Source organism: Bombus affinis, chromosome 6, assembly GCF_024516045.1.
Source record: "Bombus affinis isolate iyBomAffi1 chromosome 6, iyBomAffi1.2, whole genome shotgun sequence".
NCBI classification, from domain to species: Eukaryota; Metazoa; Arthropoda; class Insecta; order Hymenoptera; family Apidae; genus Bombus; species Bombus affinis.
The window spans coordinates 14225238-14242965 of record NC_066349.1 but is presented as its reverse complement, the minus strand read 5'-3'; the positions used below and the strand labels follow the sequence as shown (position 1 = coordinate 14242965).

At 34.3% G+C, this 17728-nt stretch overlaps 1 protein-coding gene across 4 annotated transcripts in view; it reads right to left on the bottom strand.

Annotated features, from left to right (window-relative positions):
- The window catches only part of LOC126917034 (chitin synthase chs-2), a 34132-nt gene that overhangs the window by 13957 nt on the left and 2447 nt on the right, over window positions 1-17728 (bottom strand). For all 4 annotated transcript variants that reach the window (XM_050723402.1, XM_050723404.1, XM_050723401.1 and 1 more), the window contains exons 2-7: window positions 6575-6688; window positions 5874-6118; window positions 3261-3554; window positions 2625-2834; window positions 1962-2306; window positions 1077-1468 (exon numbers count right to left, since the gene is read on the bottom strand). In XM_050723402.1, coding sequence (XP_050579359.1) covers window positions 1077-1468; window positions 1962-2306; window positions 2625-2834; window positions 3261-3554; window positions 5874-6118; window positions 6575-6687 — 1599 coding nt within the window. In that variant the 5' untranslated portion in view covers window position 6688. The remainder of the gene's footprint in view (window positions 1-1076; window positions 1469-1961; window positions 2307-2624; window positions 2835-3260; window positions 3555-5873; window positions 6119-6574; window positions 6689-17728) is intronic.

The window sequence follows — 17728 nt, the reverse complement described above, 5'->3', positions numbered from 1 at the left end:
GAAAGAGATTTGGTGAATATGAAACTATCATTATGACTAATACTGTTATTACGATTAATATTTTAATTATGTGTGAATTTATTTGAATTCTATTTTTTGTACGAATTTTATTTTTATTAAATAGATTTCCCCTATCAAATCTTTTTACGTCAATGTATCCTTCTATCTTTCTTGGTATTCTTTTAATTAAGAAACAATTGTTCGCGATAAAACTTAACAGTCGACCCATGAATAATAAGAAGACAGATCTCGTTTAGCGCGTTCTCTATTTTAAGGTGCCGAATATTTCGGATATTTATGCTTCCTCGCATTTTACAATTATAAAAATTGTTAAATTGTATTTATATCAGGATACTTTTACTCCGTTGACTTCATTCTTATTTTTAACGAGACTAAAAAGAAGCATACGGTTTTAATTTTAAAATGATTGAACATCCTTTTAAGGATTTTGACGGACGAAAAACTGTTCCAAATAAAGATAAAGTAAGGAGATAAAAGTATACTAGTTACTTAGTGGCTCTCTCTGTGAATGAAGAGACATTAAGCGTTGGGACAAGGGATTTCCTTTAAGAAATTAAAACCAATCAAGTATAGAATTTAATGGCGATGAAAACTCGTGAAAAGCACTGGAAATACTGTACACAAGATTTTTATGGTTTTCTATACACTCATTGCAAGTGCCAAAAAATCTTTTCATCCTTAATTATAGACAAGGGATCATATAAGATTTAAAATTAACTTTTTCAAAGAAAAATGCAGCTTTATAGTTAGTATTACCAGAGAAAGAATAATAGAAATAAAGAAATAATTACCGAGTTTTTCATAAAAACAGTGTATAAGATAGAATGGCGGCGAGTAAAATTACGTTGGAGATTTTAATTATGGCCTTTTAATATTTTAAAGAACTCTGTTTTCTTAAATCCACATAAACATTTCATAATCGCCTAACTGGGAAGTACATTTGGTATCTACTCAGGGCATAACTTTGTACAAAATTAATATAAAACTTTGCTTAAAAAAGACAAGTAAAAATTTTGTCATGCCACTAAGCTTGAAATTGTTTTATAGTAAATTACCTCGACTTTTACTTCCGGTTGGTCGTCCCTCTTTCTGTTTAGACCCATCGATTGATCGATTAACAGAGAATTGTACATAGGAACGACGAACAGTTTCTCTGTGGCGGCGAGACGCTCGCATTTCGGTGTCCAAACGTGCAATGTAATCCAAGTTTGTGACAGCAACCACAACAACCATACCCAAGCATATTGCTTCGACACGAAATCATTGATGAAATGGGTTGGCGGTGACTCGTAGAACAGATAATCCGGAATCGTTCCTTGAAATATGCAAGGATCGGTGTTCCTCAAGCCACAAGCAGCAATTAATAAAGAGATTGACACTGGAATTGTTAGATTTACCGGGAAAGCATAACTGAATCCTTGTATCAGAATTTTGCACGCGAATTTACCTGAAACAAGCGAAATACCATTCATTTTCTGTTCTCTTCTTCTACTTTTTTTTCAACATGTGAATAGGGAAAAACGTAATAAATTGTATTTTTCGTTTTTCCTTTTTTCGGGCGACCAATGTTTAAAAATCCAATAAGTGGATATGTCAATTAAATCAAATTAGCAAAATTTATATCGGACTCTTTGTCCGATTTGCAAATTAAATATATATTTTAACCACACAATGTTGATGAATGTTTGGGAAATATTGATTGTCATAATGTCATGTCCCATGTCATAATTTTGTTATAAAATTTTTTAATTTAAACAATTTGTATTTAATAACAATCATTTTTTAACAACGTTAAACTTTGCCTTTGCCAACGTTGTCTTTGCAAAACTGTAATTTTTTATAAATATCCATGATCTAGATACATAGCCCAGTTTGGTATTTAAAAAATTATTTAATCCAGTTGAAGGTATAAATATAATAAAGGAAATACAAATATTTACCAAATATGTATGTGAAGTAAGCACCAAATATTTGCAGCAGTAGAACGTATATAGGGGTATCTACGCTTCCTGGTACAGGTACTGTGTCGCCAATTTCCAAGATATCAGCAACATCGGTGATTTTATCAGTGACTTCAACCCGTTGTGTCCATGCCATAATGTCATGGCTTCCGAAAGCGTCACTCAGCATCGTGAACAAATGGCCAACTGTTTCGCCTTTGACGTGGAGTATCAGCAAGGTGCTAATAAAAAATGCCACGATCTTCCAAACCGAGATGAACATATAAGTGAAGTATCTCGTCAACCGCATTTCTTTCTTCACTCTTCCCAGAGATCGAACAAATCCTAACGAGGAAGATTACAATTATCTTGAATATTGGAATATTTTCATTTTATTATTGTAATATATAATTTATAGTAATTATTAGTATTTAGTAAATATATTATTTGTAATAATATTTGAATAGATGCTTTGAATATTTGCTTAATAGCAGGAAGAGTTGATTCAGATCAATGACTTGATATCGATTATAACAGTAAAGAAAAAGCTTCTTCCGAAAATTTCAATTTCGTATTGAATACCTGAATAAATTGAATAAATTCTGTTTTCTTTTACGCTACAGTTTCTTCTTAATGGTATCTCATCGATATCGTAATACTTACCGATCGGACTCTGTATCGAAACATAATTTTCCCACCAGCCGCACGAAACCAGGAATAAAGATGGTGGTATGAGCCATAACGAGGGTCGAGAACTATCCAGCAAAGGCCAGAGGAAGAAACTTGTTCCTTGAGCAGCGAGCGCGGCAATATCTATCAGCACCAAAACAAATCTCTTCGACTCGTCTTTGTTCTTATTGCGAGAGAGCAGTCCTTGAACAATCGAAAGAAATCTTCGTCTTAATCCAGTACAAGTTCCCTCGTTATCGATAAATCGAACTTCGTGATGTCTTCCTTGAACGAAGGACTCTCGAAACTCTAGTACGTCAGCCTCTTAAAATCCCAAGGGCTCATAAATAACTCTTAAAGCTCCGTAATACTGTGAAATCGCCCAAAAATGTTGTAAAATAAAATTTCTATGTAAAATCACGATTAAGTACTTGTTAGATCTCTATCAGTCTGGTATTTCTAGTATTAATCCAAATACATAATTCACCTTTCTCTTGCATCTTTCAGTCAAATCGACCTCGTTCCGCTAATTACGTAACAAACATGCTGTTCTACCAGTTCCGACGTAAATAAGAGAAACGCGTTAAAAATTGAAGTTCAAAACATGTTGTGAAACATGGCGTATCTTACCTAGTAAACCAGGTACGAAGCACACGCAGTTCGTCAGCATCGCACCTTTAACCACGTCCAATTCAGGAAGTACTGCCATAAACATCAGAGCCAGACCGGTCACGTGGAATGTCTCCATGAGAAAGACAAGAAGGAAATGAGAAGCCGGTGGTTTCTTCCACGATTTGAAAATACATATCCTAGTACTGCGGATTAACGTGCCGAATTCTGGCACCGCGAACGCGATTATGATGCACCAGATCCACGCTATCCTCTCCTCTTCTGGTAACGTTACTGTCCATTGCCTGTCCCGGCCTGTAACAGAGACGAAGAAATACGTCTTCTGAAATTGGATTCACGAAACAACAAATATGTTCTCAAAGCTTATCTGAAAACAGAGCAGAAAGAAGAAAGCCCACTTTTTCATATTACATAAATTATCAGTATAGCTGTTATCAACATGCCTACAATTAGTTTTCTATCTAACAAGATTTAAAATAACATGAAAATCGTATCCCCTTTAGGTGTTTTTTAATAAAAATGACACACTTTGACAGACATTGTTTCAAAATTAGACACTAATCATGCACTCGTTTCGATTCAAAAGAAAAATCGATATTCAATTTGTAAAGCAGGTTTAAGCCAGTAAAAAGTGCAAAATGTCGCAACATAGAGAAGTACTTGTTATCGATGAATTCAAATTATTTTCTCTAGTTTGAAGATTTAGTACAAAAATATATCGAAAGCCTAGAAAAATCTGTAATGATTGGAAAAGCGACAAATAACGATAAATAATGAAAATTGGAACAGTGATTAAGATTAATACAGTTCTTCTTTTTTTGTTAAATATAATTTTCTAATACCGCCCAAGAATGCTTATTTGGAAAAGCAAATTTAAAACAAAGAACTATTCTTTATCATCGATCAGTAAACGCGTTTGATCGGGAGCTAACCAGAAGAGTGCACCTGCATTCGACAGATTTTCAAACTTGATTTTCGCCAAAATAAAGCTTCGAAAAGAATAATTGTAGTCCTTTATTAATGGTTTATTTTTGCTTATATAATTACTCTCAGTTCTTTCGTGTCGTTCATTCTAGAATAATTCCTCGAATACCATGCTACGACAGCGAAATTTGCGTCAAAAGAAACCATCAACCACCGTATAGAAAAGCGGCCAGGCTACTAGGTTCACAAGATTTTTTTAATTAACTTTTATTATATAGAATCGAACGATTTTATAGAAGGTAACCTCGCGTATGTAATGCTTCAACCTGGTTTCACGTACTTTCTCTCCTTTGCTCGCACCGCGGTTATACATAGCGAAAAAATTCCGTTGTAACTATGTTGCGAGCACGATCCACTTTTTACGTTACTCCGCGACGGTTTCCATGAATGTTTTACCGTTCTGAAACTCAAGAAGTGCGATTTGGATTTTGCATCATTGGCGCGTTTGATATACTTTTTCATATTACGTACATTTTGTGTATTTTCGCATCTTCCAATTTTTCCATAAATGTATAAAAATCTGATTATCGATTCAGACGTTGCTAATACTGAAAAATTATAATTAAAATTTCTAACACGATTTAATCGATTCGTTATTTTACCTTACGAACCTTTATTCCAGCAAGCTTTTCGATTATCTCCCAAGTCATTCATTTTAAATTCTTCGTCGTTTTATTACACTGTCAAACGGTTAAAATAAACGTATTACATTTTACATAAAAAGAACAAATAAGAATTAAGCTCATAAACGTCTCCAAGGTATATCCTGCAGGCACTTAATTTCACGTTGTGCCCCACTATAGTATCCTTACAGACCCACAAAGTGGATTAGCGTATAATCCTATAAAGCGGTCATTTCGCAAACGTTAATTGGCTTATCAAATATAAGAAAGGAAAATCGCGTAATAATGAACCGCAGATAACGTATTGCTATTATACTACGAATCTGGATTACATGCATCGAACGGATTACGTGTTGCATCAAGCACCGAATTCAACACAGGCGTAATTTGTAGAAAATTCACTACACAAACGCAATATAGTTTGCAAAGCGGTCATTGAGCGTTCGATTCACATCGAAATACGAATGAGAATTTGAACGTATGAACGGTACATTTTATAGTACTATTATTTTAATTCCATTTATTGCATGAATAAATATATAGAAATACGAGAAAAAGAGCTTCGATGCTTGCTTTGATTTTAAAACTTTAAATCTGTACCATTCGTACTGTAGATTTTAGTTTTATTAGTTTTATGTTGGATTAATAGCTTTATATATTAAATTACTTTATTGCGATATTTTCATTGGACCGATATTACTGGACAGAGGACATGCTAGATAGTATCTGTGACCAAAGCAAAAATGAAAGTGAAATCAAGAAAATAATAAAACGACAATGAAGATCGATTTTACTACACGGAATGTTTAAGTAAAAAATATTTAAATGATAATTTATGTTACTAGTCTAACGTAACAACGTAAAGGTTTTAGGAATAGAATAAAGCCAGTCAAGATACGAATAACATCGAATTGCCCAGAGCTACAAGAGGCGTCAAAAGTCCTAGGATTAATTAATAATATCCGATGATAGCGATGATATGTACAGGAGTTTGACTATCACTCACCTAATTTCTTGTTGCAGTAAGCGATCGTTCGATTAGCTCTTAACTGCGACGTCATAAATAGAATTGTTCCTTTGGCTACTACGCCGCTTCCTAATACTATCACAAATACTAGTAAGTAGACGATCACCTTCGTGATCTGTACCGTCATCTCGAGGCATCTTTGATTTGCCATCGAACCGGAATCGATCTTTGGCGGTGGATTCCGGAACACGTCCCATCCTTTCGTTTCCACGACAGTTCTTTGACTAAAAAACGAAACAAACAGACGTAATTAAATTAAACAACTGCACTCGAGTTCTTAATTAAAATAGATGGAGCCGATATATTAATTCTGACTGTCTTCTCAATCAAATAGCAGTTTCGTATTGTTATTAACATAACTAACTTTTCATCTTTAAATTTTCCATAAACGCATAAAAATTCGTGATCTAGTTATTAGTTTCAATTCCAATTATACGTGACAGTTTTAAACTCTAATTAAAAAAGTCGCCAGGATTAACTCCTAAATTTCATATAAATATCCATTAAAAGAGAATTAAATCGAGGCAATAACTGCGATTTTTCTCGAAAAACGAGATGGCTCGTCTGACGCAAAGGACAAAAGCAAATTTCGTTTGCTTTTTCCCCTCTGCGTTAAAAATAAAACGAGCGACGTTTGCGAATACCATAGCTGCTTGGTTAAGGACACATTTGCCACATACCTTTCTCCATAGTCCTGAGTCAATGGAGTACTCTCACCATCCGAAAAATCGTCAGTGTCAGCGACCGGTCCACCGCCTCCTATCATTCCATTCTGTTGCTGACTTTTTGACATTCTGTAAAAAAAATATTTCTTTTACCAAAATATCTTTTAAAAGAAACGAAGAATGACAATATAACTTTGCTTAAGTAGCAACTGTAACTTTGCAAGTTAAATAATTGTGATCAACGAATTTTAAGTTTCACAATGTGGACATCTTATAAATAAATTCTCAACCATTTCGTAAATGCCAAACCACTGAAATTACGATTCAAAAATTTCAATACCACCAGCTAAAAATATATTTTATTTTTTGTATAAATAACAATTCGAAATCGAAATTTAACGAAACGTAATAAACAAATTATCCATCATCAAACCAAAGATATACGATTTGATGTATACGTAATTGAAAACTATTGATTTTAATCGTCGCGTTATAAAACGCTATGAAGCAAAAACTTCGTCCTAATGAAAATATTAAATATATGATTTCATAACATGTTTTTATTTTAAAAAGACAAGATAGATTTGAAGCATTATTTAAACTGTCATCCAGTGTTATTTATCATTTAGAGAAAGTAGAGATATAATTTATGATTATTCGTCTGGTCAGTTGAAGTTCTATGCTAACGTAACTTTGGTATCTTGGACATCTTCGCCTCTTTGAATAATTTCACATGAAGCGTGAACCGCTGAATTATTTCGAATAATAACAAGTGAACCAGGAAGCGCGAACTGTACACCAAAAATTGTTTTCTGCATGTTAGAAAGCTCAACCATTTCAGAACAAATGTTTACCGATTATATCGAACAGCTGAACAAACTGTTACATTCTACTTTTTGAACTGTATTACTTAATATTTTGATCGTAAGAAAATATTCGGAATATTATTCATCGCACGATATTACTACTAATTAAAAAACAAGGGAATACACCGACGGCCCTATTTCCTAGATTTAGCAACGATCGTCTCGCTTCATGCTTTGGGAGCGTAGAAGAAACTCGATAGGATTATCAAAGACAAAATATAACACCTTTTATAAATATATTATACGTATTGTACGAAATTACATTATATTGGTAATGTTTGAAGTAATTCTGAAAATATCTATCGAGAAGAAACTTATAGAAAAGAGGAAAGATAAAGAATGTAGAACACGCGTATTAAAGAAGAAAGTTGGTCGATGAAAAGGAACCTCGCCGCTGTAAGCGGCACATAATGATTGGAAAATGGAAAAAGTAGGAATTGTCGGTGAAACGAGACGAATTGTCGCAGTATTCTGTAGTTTATCGACGTATAAATTCACCGATCAAATATCAAATATTATTGAAATAAAAATGGGCGAAGAAATAAACGGTATGTAACGGATCAGTAGGTAACCGACTTTCTTTACTTCCCGTCATGTTTTATGAGTTTTATTCTACATACTGATTCTACTATAACTGCGTTTTTTGTGAGAAAAATCGCTCTGTGTGAACTGTATGCACGAGCACGTTCGCGAAAGGGTCTCCTCGTTGAACTAATTAGTGATTCATCGAAAGCGGAATAAGAAGTTGCTGATTTCTGCAACTATCCGCTTTATTACTTCGATGGAATGTGTATCACTCATACGTTGTCTGCTAGTTATTAAGTAGTTACGTATACCATAAAAAGACGGGCGATTGAACTCTTGCAAAAATGTACTAATTTCGACCTTTCTGAACTTATAACGTATATTTCTATCGAAAGGACCAATTTCCAATTTTGTATCGAATCTTACGGATTTAAAACGATGAATTTTTGGATTAAGTATATGAGTCAAGGTTGGCTTTCTTTCTCGCGTTCTCTTCGGTACAGGCGTTATTGGTTTCTAGTTCTAGCGTTCAATGAACGAATAAAAAGACTTTTATTAACAGAAACGAAAGTATTTTTCACAGAATTCCTAGAAATTCAGATTGACGTAAGGGAAATCTAATACAGTACGTAACAGTTAAGAGTTAACATAATATTTCTTGACATTTTTCCTGCTGGTTAATGACAATCTCCTATATCTTCTTCAAAGTTGAAATGAAATCTCTCAACGAACGACAAAATACAATTTTATCGAGCACGACCCAAGTGGAAACGATCGTCGCAGGATTATAAATGTTGGCCGATCGACAAAGATCATATTCACACTCGATTCATTGCACCAAGCAGAAACACTATTCTTTCTGCATTCTGAGTTCCGGCGTCATCGAGATATCGCCTGACATATGTTACGAAACTCTCGAAGAATCACGGAAAATCGGTTGTCGTGTCACACATCGTTTGCCAAGTGTACCTTACCTGGTACCGTTTCCTCGAGATCTAATTATCGGTTTTGTCAAAAGAGGCAACTGCTATTAAGTGGCGAAATAGGGCAGAATAAAGAAAAGAAGGTAGGTGGAACGTCGGAGGCGGAGTAGAACGAGATCTGGCTCGTGCTCCTCGCGATCGTTCGTGGCGCGTTTCAATCTCACACGGACAACGCAAAGGCGGAGGCGTATCTTTGTTCGTGGAGGTCTGGGCTTTCTGGTTCCTGGACACTGAAAGTGAAAGGGAACGAACCGTGAAAGATAACATAGCAAGGACGTCCACTGCAACTCGCCGTGTCGGTTGCTGCCCTCGAGGCACGTCACGGATTCGTTCGTTCCTCGGTTTCACCCCCTCGACGCCGCTCACCAGGCTCCACGTATCTTCTGTTCACCGAGTCGACGTTCTTTTCTACCTCACCCTCCTTTGTTCCCTGGCTTGTTTCCCGCGGTTCTTGGTTCAGGGATGTCGATCGATGTTCGATCAACAACTCGATCGGTTGTTATTTAAGTTCGAAGGAAAGTTACACACGTTAAAAAAGATTCGTTCTGTTCTGATCAGACAGGCATTTGAAATTATAATGGCAATACGATGATCGATAATTTTACGATCGGGTTTTCGAAGTTTTTTGTAAGTTGCTACGGTACTTTCGTCTGTCTTCAACATTACCTGAGCTCCTTTTTATGCTGGTTTTATTCCATTCTGGCTCTCGTGGAAGGTCATTTTTGTGGCTTCGACGAGGTCCCTACCCGCTATGGAATTTTGAATATTTCGTGCTCTATTCGAAATAATTAAACGATTCAGATTTTATATTGTTCGCGATAGAGAATGAAATGTTAAAGTTCAAAAAGTGTTATTAAAAATGTGATTTTTTCTTTTTTTTTTTTTTTTGTTAATACTGTTATACTCTATAATTCTACAGTAGCGAGAATAAAGTAGTCAATAACAAAGTATTAAAGAAGAAAATATTAAATACGAAATTTAATATACTTGAATCTAATTGATTAGTATATAACTGCTATCATAAATACAACCGTGTGCTAAATTTTTTTGTAGTCACTAAATTACAGTAGAATGAATGTAATCTTAGAAACATTTATCAAACCTAGAAACAATAAATAATTAGTCACGCAAATTCTCTTTTGCTACTAGAAATCTCAAATTTCCTAGTTAGCTAACACCGATGATCAATCATGCTTATTACTAACAACGTAATCATGTAATATATAAATAATAGGGACTCGTTGCGTCCAATCCCGAAGAATCGTTTCTAATTTATCATTTGACTAACAATCCACCGTTTAACCGATGCTCGTCTTTCTAACCGTCTTCTTCTACTTTCTTGCCTAAGTAATCTCAGCAGTAACCGCTGATCGTTGATTAATCTTCATCGCGAATGAAACAATTACGCCTCGGTTAATACCGAATTCGCGTGCTTGAATAACTGAATCGTTACACAACGAATAAAATAGAACGATTCTACGTCCGCTGTAGAAAATAGAAATTACTCTACAGAAAATAGAGCTTCAGTCTGAAGATTTCCACTGAAGCTTCATCCACCAGCAGTTCAATATCGAAGGCAAGAGTTCCTCGAGAATATCAGATATTTTTCTATTAATATATTGTATACTAAAATTACATCTTTTAATAATTCGACATTCTCAAACATTCTCATCGTATTTTCGTAATTTCTATTTCGTAGATATATTTATTTTTAAAAATTATTATAGAATTTTTAAATAGGAAGAATCTTCGTTCGGCAATAAACCAAGATACAGGAGATTTCGTATAACATTGATATCACGTTGTCGTTCTATCTTCTAACTGCTATAATACGTCATTGTACGAGAAGCCTAAAAATTTGACACTGATCATCTTTGTTACCTACAGATCCTTCAATTTTGAGCGCAACAATTTTACGAGACAAAGAATCTGTCAAAAATACGAAGCAAGTCGGACGTTAAAAATAAAAGCTTCGAAATACCCAATCTAAGTTAACAGCTTCCTTATGTTCGCAAAATGTGCCTTGGATTCGATATCGAAGAAATCGTGTCTGAACCAGCGAGATGTTGGTACCATTAAGAGTCTCGCGGGAAACATGAAAAAATACGATGGAATGTCTGCGTGAAGCTTATCAGGCTTCGTATATAGTCTATTCTTCTTGTATTTTATTCCGATCATAAGTTATGCTCGCATGCATAAACGTCAAGCGACCACGACCATAGAAACATCGTGAGGTTATGCACGGTTATAGCGCGTGTCTCTACTCCCTAGGCTACCACTTTTCGTCGTCTTAAGGCCGTTGTCCTATGAGTCATTGTCCACCATGGAATTGTTCGCCTTCCCCTCGATGCTTTAACCCTTGTCACGGTCCAGCCAACCTCGCTTGGCTCTCGCGACCACTTGTCCCTACATTTAACGAGGAATTCAACAAATGTGTATACCGTATACCTACGATTACTTTTATATGCGCGAACTTTCCGTTTTCTCGACTGTTAACTTCGAATGCTATCCGGTCACGGTATTTCCTTTTTTGGATCGTACATGTATGCGTTACGTAGAAGGGAACGTTACGGAAGCGTACAAGGTGTACGGATATGACTGCGGTAGTAAATGGTAAATGGAAGTTGAGTTAATATGATCTTTAACGGGTACCAGAATTACCATCAAAATTAGCAATTTGTGATTTTTGTTTAATTTATTTTATCGCTTAGTTTGTCTACTTTTTAGTTTTAAGTCATATTTAGTTTCATTTCGTAGAAGTTTCACAGATTTATAAGACTATATTGTTAGAGATTTAAATATTTTGGTAGAAAATGTCTGATCAAAAGCTTGTTCGTCGCCTTGTAGATATTAAGGACGAGTAAGCGTTTTTGAAGTTAAAATTTCTAATGAACACACCGAAACTTTGTAGAAATATGCAATTTGCGATCTCCCTTGGAAATGAAAAAAAGTACAAAATCAAACGTACCACTTTCTATCGATTACATACCGCATGGATGAACAAATTCTAAATGTCGGACGCTACTATTTTTAGCGATTTCTCCAAAAACGTTCACTTAACTGTTTCGTTTTGCTGCTAACACGAACGTCCTAGTTTCCATTCTTATCCCATACCAACGTCGATATAACAACTGAATATTATACATTTTACTTCTCTGCTCCAATTCTTCTTTTCCTAGAACATCTAATAATTTCTCTAATAGTTTCTCTTTCATAATCGACTAGACGTGATCGTTTGTAGATAAAAGCTTGATTAAGTGGAAAACTTTCTTCACTGGACGTCGTACATTTTCAATCGATTGAATCGCGCATACTAACACGAGTCACTCGATTATTCGACAGAAGGAGATAACGGTAACGCTTCCTTGTAGCCGTGACACCGATGACAGAGATTCAAATGTCGCGCTACATCTACCGATCGAATCGACTGCGTGGAACGTGGTTCCATACGCGTGACAGACTACAGGATGTTTCATAAAATTGAACAAAGCCATTTGAGTTACTATTATAAAACATATGAAAATATATATAATATGAATACGTATTTCTTGAATAATTTAGATTTAAATAATAGCATAAAAAATAAAATATCTGTGAGTTAAATCCGGTGATCATTGTAGCTAACATATTGATCCTCGCGTTGCAACCGAATGACAAAAGTAAACTTTAATGGCTTATACCGAAGAAGTTATTGATTCAACAGAAATTTTATTGCTACCATAAAACACATTTCGATCACCGTTCCCATTCTAGCGATTAGACCTGATAACAATGATTCGACTATTCTTTTCGTTTAATTAATACCTGCAGAAGAAACACTATTTCCCAAAGATGTTGATAATTTCGGCAAAAATTTGATAAAAGCTATCGCTATATTTTAAAATAATTTATAAAATAAATATTATATATATATTCATTTTTAATAAATTTCCCATATGTTCCTCCATACTTTTTTACAATTTCTACGCTATAATCGCGTTTCATTTTCAACTACAACTCCTATCTAAATGCCACCATATGGTTCAAGGAAAACAACATATCTTAAACAATAAACACTTAAAAACTGGTCTCCATAGATTACTTACATATAACAACAATCATATTAAAAACTAAGATTTCCTTAATAAACTGTCCCTTAATGACTATCTCCAAAACAAGATAACCCTGAAACAAATCACTTTAAAATTCATCTTGTCTAAAGACAAGCCAAAAGAACCGACACACGGATTCATTTTTCAGCGAACAAACGGATTCCGCAACTCTTGCCCCTCTCGTTCCGCAGAATGACGAAAAGAAGACGAAGGGAAACGATCGATGATTCGAATCGAGAAGAAACTTACGAAAACGGTATCGCGTGCGAATGAATCATAGGATTAAGAAAAGGGAGACACTTTCGCAGAAGAACGCGAGCCTAGGGAGAAAGGAATGACCTTGCAATGGAGGATATTTCGAATCGATTACACGGACAGAACACGCACAAAGGCGCGAACGACGATTAACCGATTCCCCTCGCTGTGAATTCTTTGTGAATCAACAGTTTTCCCGCGTATCCGGTAACCTGCTTCCTCTTTTATATCCTAGTGTCGCCGATGGGTTACTGTGTCTCCAGGCGCAACGCGTGATTCCCACGCGTGTGATTCACTTGACTTTGTCATCTTCGATCGCTTTCTTAATGCCACACGCGAGCTCTTCGAAAGTTTGCCGCAAGAAAAACCCAACGCGGGAGAAATATTACATCGTGTCTGAGTGAATCTGCCGAGGTCGTGGCGTGTTCTTGATGGATAGTGTGGAATTTGGACGACTGGATTACAGAGAAACGTAGAAAGTATAGATATGTAGGCAAATTCGAACTTTTATGAAGATTGTTAAAGCAACGGACCTTAAGCGGAGATTCGTTTCACTGAGTAAAAATTATAATGATTACTACGCTGTGGATATTGCACGTTTCTGATGAATGGTGGGATTTACAATCGCGGGAAAATGAAAAATGCTCCACTTAGTAGCTGCTTTGATGCCCGGGAAATAGAGAGAAAGGTGATGATTAGACTGCGGATGTTTGTGCGTAAAAATACAAATTTTTATCGACGTTAATAAGGAAATAGAGCTTGAACGAAAGTTTTTTTCGTTCGCTAAATGTTAGAACGATTATTTTAACCACGATAAATTGTATGTATAAATTATACGAGCACAACTAGAGAAATGAATCTTAAATAGGGATTTGTCTCACTGAATATTCTAAAAGTAATCGTATAACTTTCGTACCGCTAAGTTCTTTCATATGTTAGGCTGGATGCCTCCATAAATGTATTTTGCCTCGTACTACAAGTACATACATACTTCAGAATGAGAACATTCTCAAAATTGCACATTGTTGTAACTTTAATGTTTCTTTGCTTTTTAAGTACGTATCGTTTCGTTTATGAATTACATCAATTCCATACTAAAATGATAGAAAGGATATACATTCAAATAGTAGGTATGTATGCATATAATTGATTAATTAAATTAATATTTGAATATTGAATTAATGACAGATTAATATATGTCGGAGGGAATTCTACCGTAATATTCATAATATAATATGTCTTGGATGGACATCATTTTGTAAACTTGTAAATCATTATATAATTAGACAAAATTTCAACATTTTGAAAATAATTTAAGCATCTTACGTTCGTCTGTCTTTGACATTAACAGCGTCGCAACAATTTCGAAACTCGCTATGAGAAGATAGTCAGATGAGTGAATACTAATTCGATGCAACACCAGTAACAGCGTAATCTATTATTGGATTATACGTCAAATACTATGTATGTACTTAGTTGTTTAATCGTGAGAAAGGATCTTCTCTTCACCTATATGTATCGTATCTATATAAATGCATTTCTTTATACGTATTATTAAAATATAATTTAAAAACAAATCGTACGGTAATGTAATGTTAAGTAAATAAAAGTGTAAGATTTGGAATTGATCAAATAACGTGTAAAATTGTGTTATAAATTATTGTAAGATAACGAAATAAATATATTTTATCAATGCACTTTTATACTAATACACTTGTGAATGTATATTACGATAAAATATTTGATATTTATCTAAATTAGATTTCTCTGTTCAATTACTACGGATTATTTCTACTTACTGGAACTAGTTTATTTTCTTGCAATAACAAAAAAGAAAAATAAGATTCTTGAACGAGTAACAGAAAGATAATAATGTTCCATGATATATGATATTACAGTGAACGTTTAATCGAAGCAACTTTTAAAGTTACATCGTATCGATCGATATGGCGTGAATATTGAAATCTTTCGAAAATATTATCGATACGCACGTGTAAAAGAATCGTATTTCGTTCGAATAATTCGATGTAATTCGATATAATTTAAAGAAAATAGTTACCTTGATAGCGCAGAAACTAATAAACCTCAATGACGAGAGGCACGGCGATTCTAAGATATAAGTCACACTGAAATCTACTATGTATGAGTTTAACAATAATTTCTTAATCTCGATAACGTTGCATTATTATCATTTTCTTTGTCGTATTTTATCTTCCGTTACTACGTCATTCAAGGAATTGTAACGTAAACTATGTGACAAGAATTAAAAATTAAAATATGCTGGGTTATCGATAATATTAGCTAGTACTTGTACGTGTATTTATTAAATTACTTCCTATCATTAATTTATTTCTATCATACCTGTAATATCATATCTTTTCGAATCTATTAATTGCAACAGATTTTAACTAGAACGATGAAAATTGAAATAGATTCTACAATTGCACTTAATTGCAAACTGAATTATCTTTATCGATTACCGTTCTTTCAATTTTTAATCCGGTCTGTTTGCGCAATTTCAGTTGCCACATCTAGTGGACATGTAAGAGATAATAAAACCGATAACGAGCATCATAATGCTATTTACACATATATGGGTCAATGTCTATATTGATCGTCCTTAGAAAAGTATTAAAAGGAAAATCATTTTTATTACAAGTAAAAATTAAACCCATTTATCGCGAACATATCGATAACAATCGCATGATTTTTTTCTCTTTGACAGATTCCATTTCTAATCGATGACTGTAGTAAAAAACAGTTGCGTACCGATTTAGGATTTAGAAGCTTCAAAGTTCAGAACATCGTGGCTTATTGTTCCTCGATGATTCAAGAGAGATAATAGCGAATTTTATTACAAAGGAAAACTTTTTCATCGGAAGATAAGACATTTTTCTAAATACAAGGAACTGAATCATTTTTCATCGCGCGATTCAGAAATGTTATTACTTGGAATATCTGGTAAGTCTACAGGTGCTGGAATAATTTTTGTTTAACTTCTTAAAAACACGTAATGAGTGAAAATTGTACAAGGATGATATTAAAACGCTATAACCGAGATAGTAAGAATTCAGTTTATTAAACAGATTCATTAAACAGTATCTGTTTAAATATTATTTGGCTATAAAAAGAGGAGATTATAGTTGATCGTAGTTTTTCGCTTCAGTCAGAAATCTACGGATTGACAGACCTTACAAATGAATCGTTTAATGGCAGTATAATGGTATATTGATAAGGTACAACCATTGAGTAATAAACAAAGAAAGTAAAACTTTCAAGATGTGGATATAGAGGTATGTCATTTCTAAATTCTACAGTATTATAGAAAACAAATGTAATTCTTTATAACTAAAAAATAACGATCAGACGGATTAAAATTAACTTATGGCGCGAATTTATGGATTAACTTGATACTTTCGTTTATTTACTTCTCATATCATTTTTTGTTGTTTCAATCTATCTTTAAAGTACAATCAAAGATTCACCTGTTCAAACGATACATTACAACTCGTCAATTGAACACTGTACAAGCGTGTAAAGCGTACTCTCAGGTTCTCGATATAAAAATTTAGATATTACATAGATATTAAGTTGACAAAGACACTTATGACGACGATGTATCATTACAGGATATGTCATCCATTATTTGATCGACCATTTTATAGAACATCCTAAGATACAGAGAAGCGTATCAAGATAAAGTAGCCTCTCAAATTATTTAATAATTACTCGAATCTTGATTAATGTCGATTATAATAGCGTCTTGATCCAATATCAACGTATTATCAGACTTCGTTGATATTCATCTTATAAATTTGACACTTAATCGATATGCGAGTTTAGTACAGAAAATCCTAGTAACGAAACGTTGGAAACACTTTACTTTGTAAATAAATTAAAAATAAGTTGAAGCGAATTGGAAACAGAAAAAGATCGGGAAGAAATTAATAAATTAGAAACTGTTGTTTGATACAAATAATTTGCATGTAAGTATGTATTCCTATTTAAACCATTCTATCAACGGAAACTCGAAGGGAACCACTTTCATGCCAATTATGCAACATGCAATCGAAAACATATAACATCGATCACGCAACGCACCGCGATTAAAGAGTCGAACAAGAAGCGCGCCATACTTTCTAGACGATCTCTTCGATTCTCGACGAATTAGTATCTCGAAACGAGGAAAAAAAGGAGAATAATCAACGAAAGTGAAAACAGTAGGAAAGAGAGAGAGAGAAAAAGAGAAAAAGAGACGGCATCGGCAACACGTCAGACCGTCCTATAAATATCTAATTTCCACCTCACGCCCTCGTCGCTCTTTTGCAATACCGTTATACGTTAACGTGTTGTCTTGCAAAATGATCAATGAAATCCCAATCGCTAGTACTGATATGGAAATCACGCATTCTCATAATTAGACAGCGGAACCGTACGCGACGGCCGACA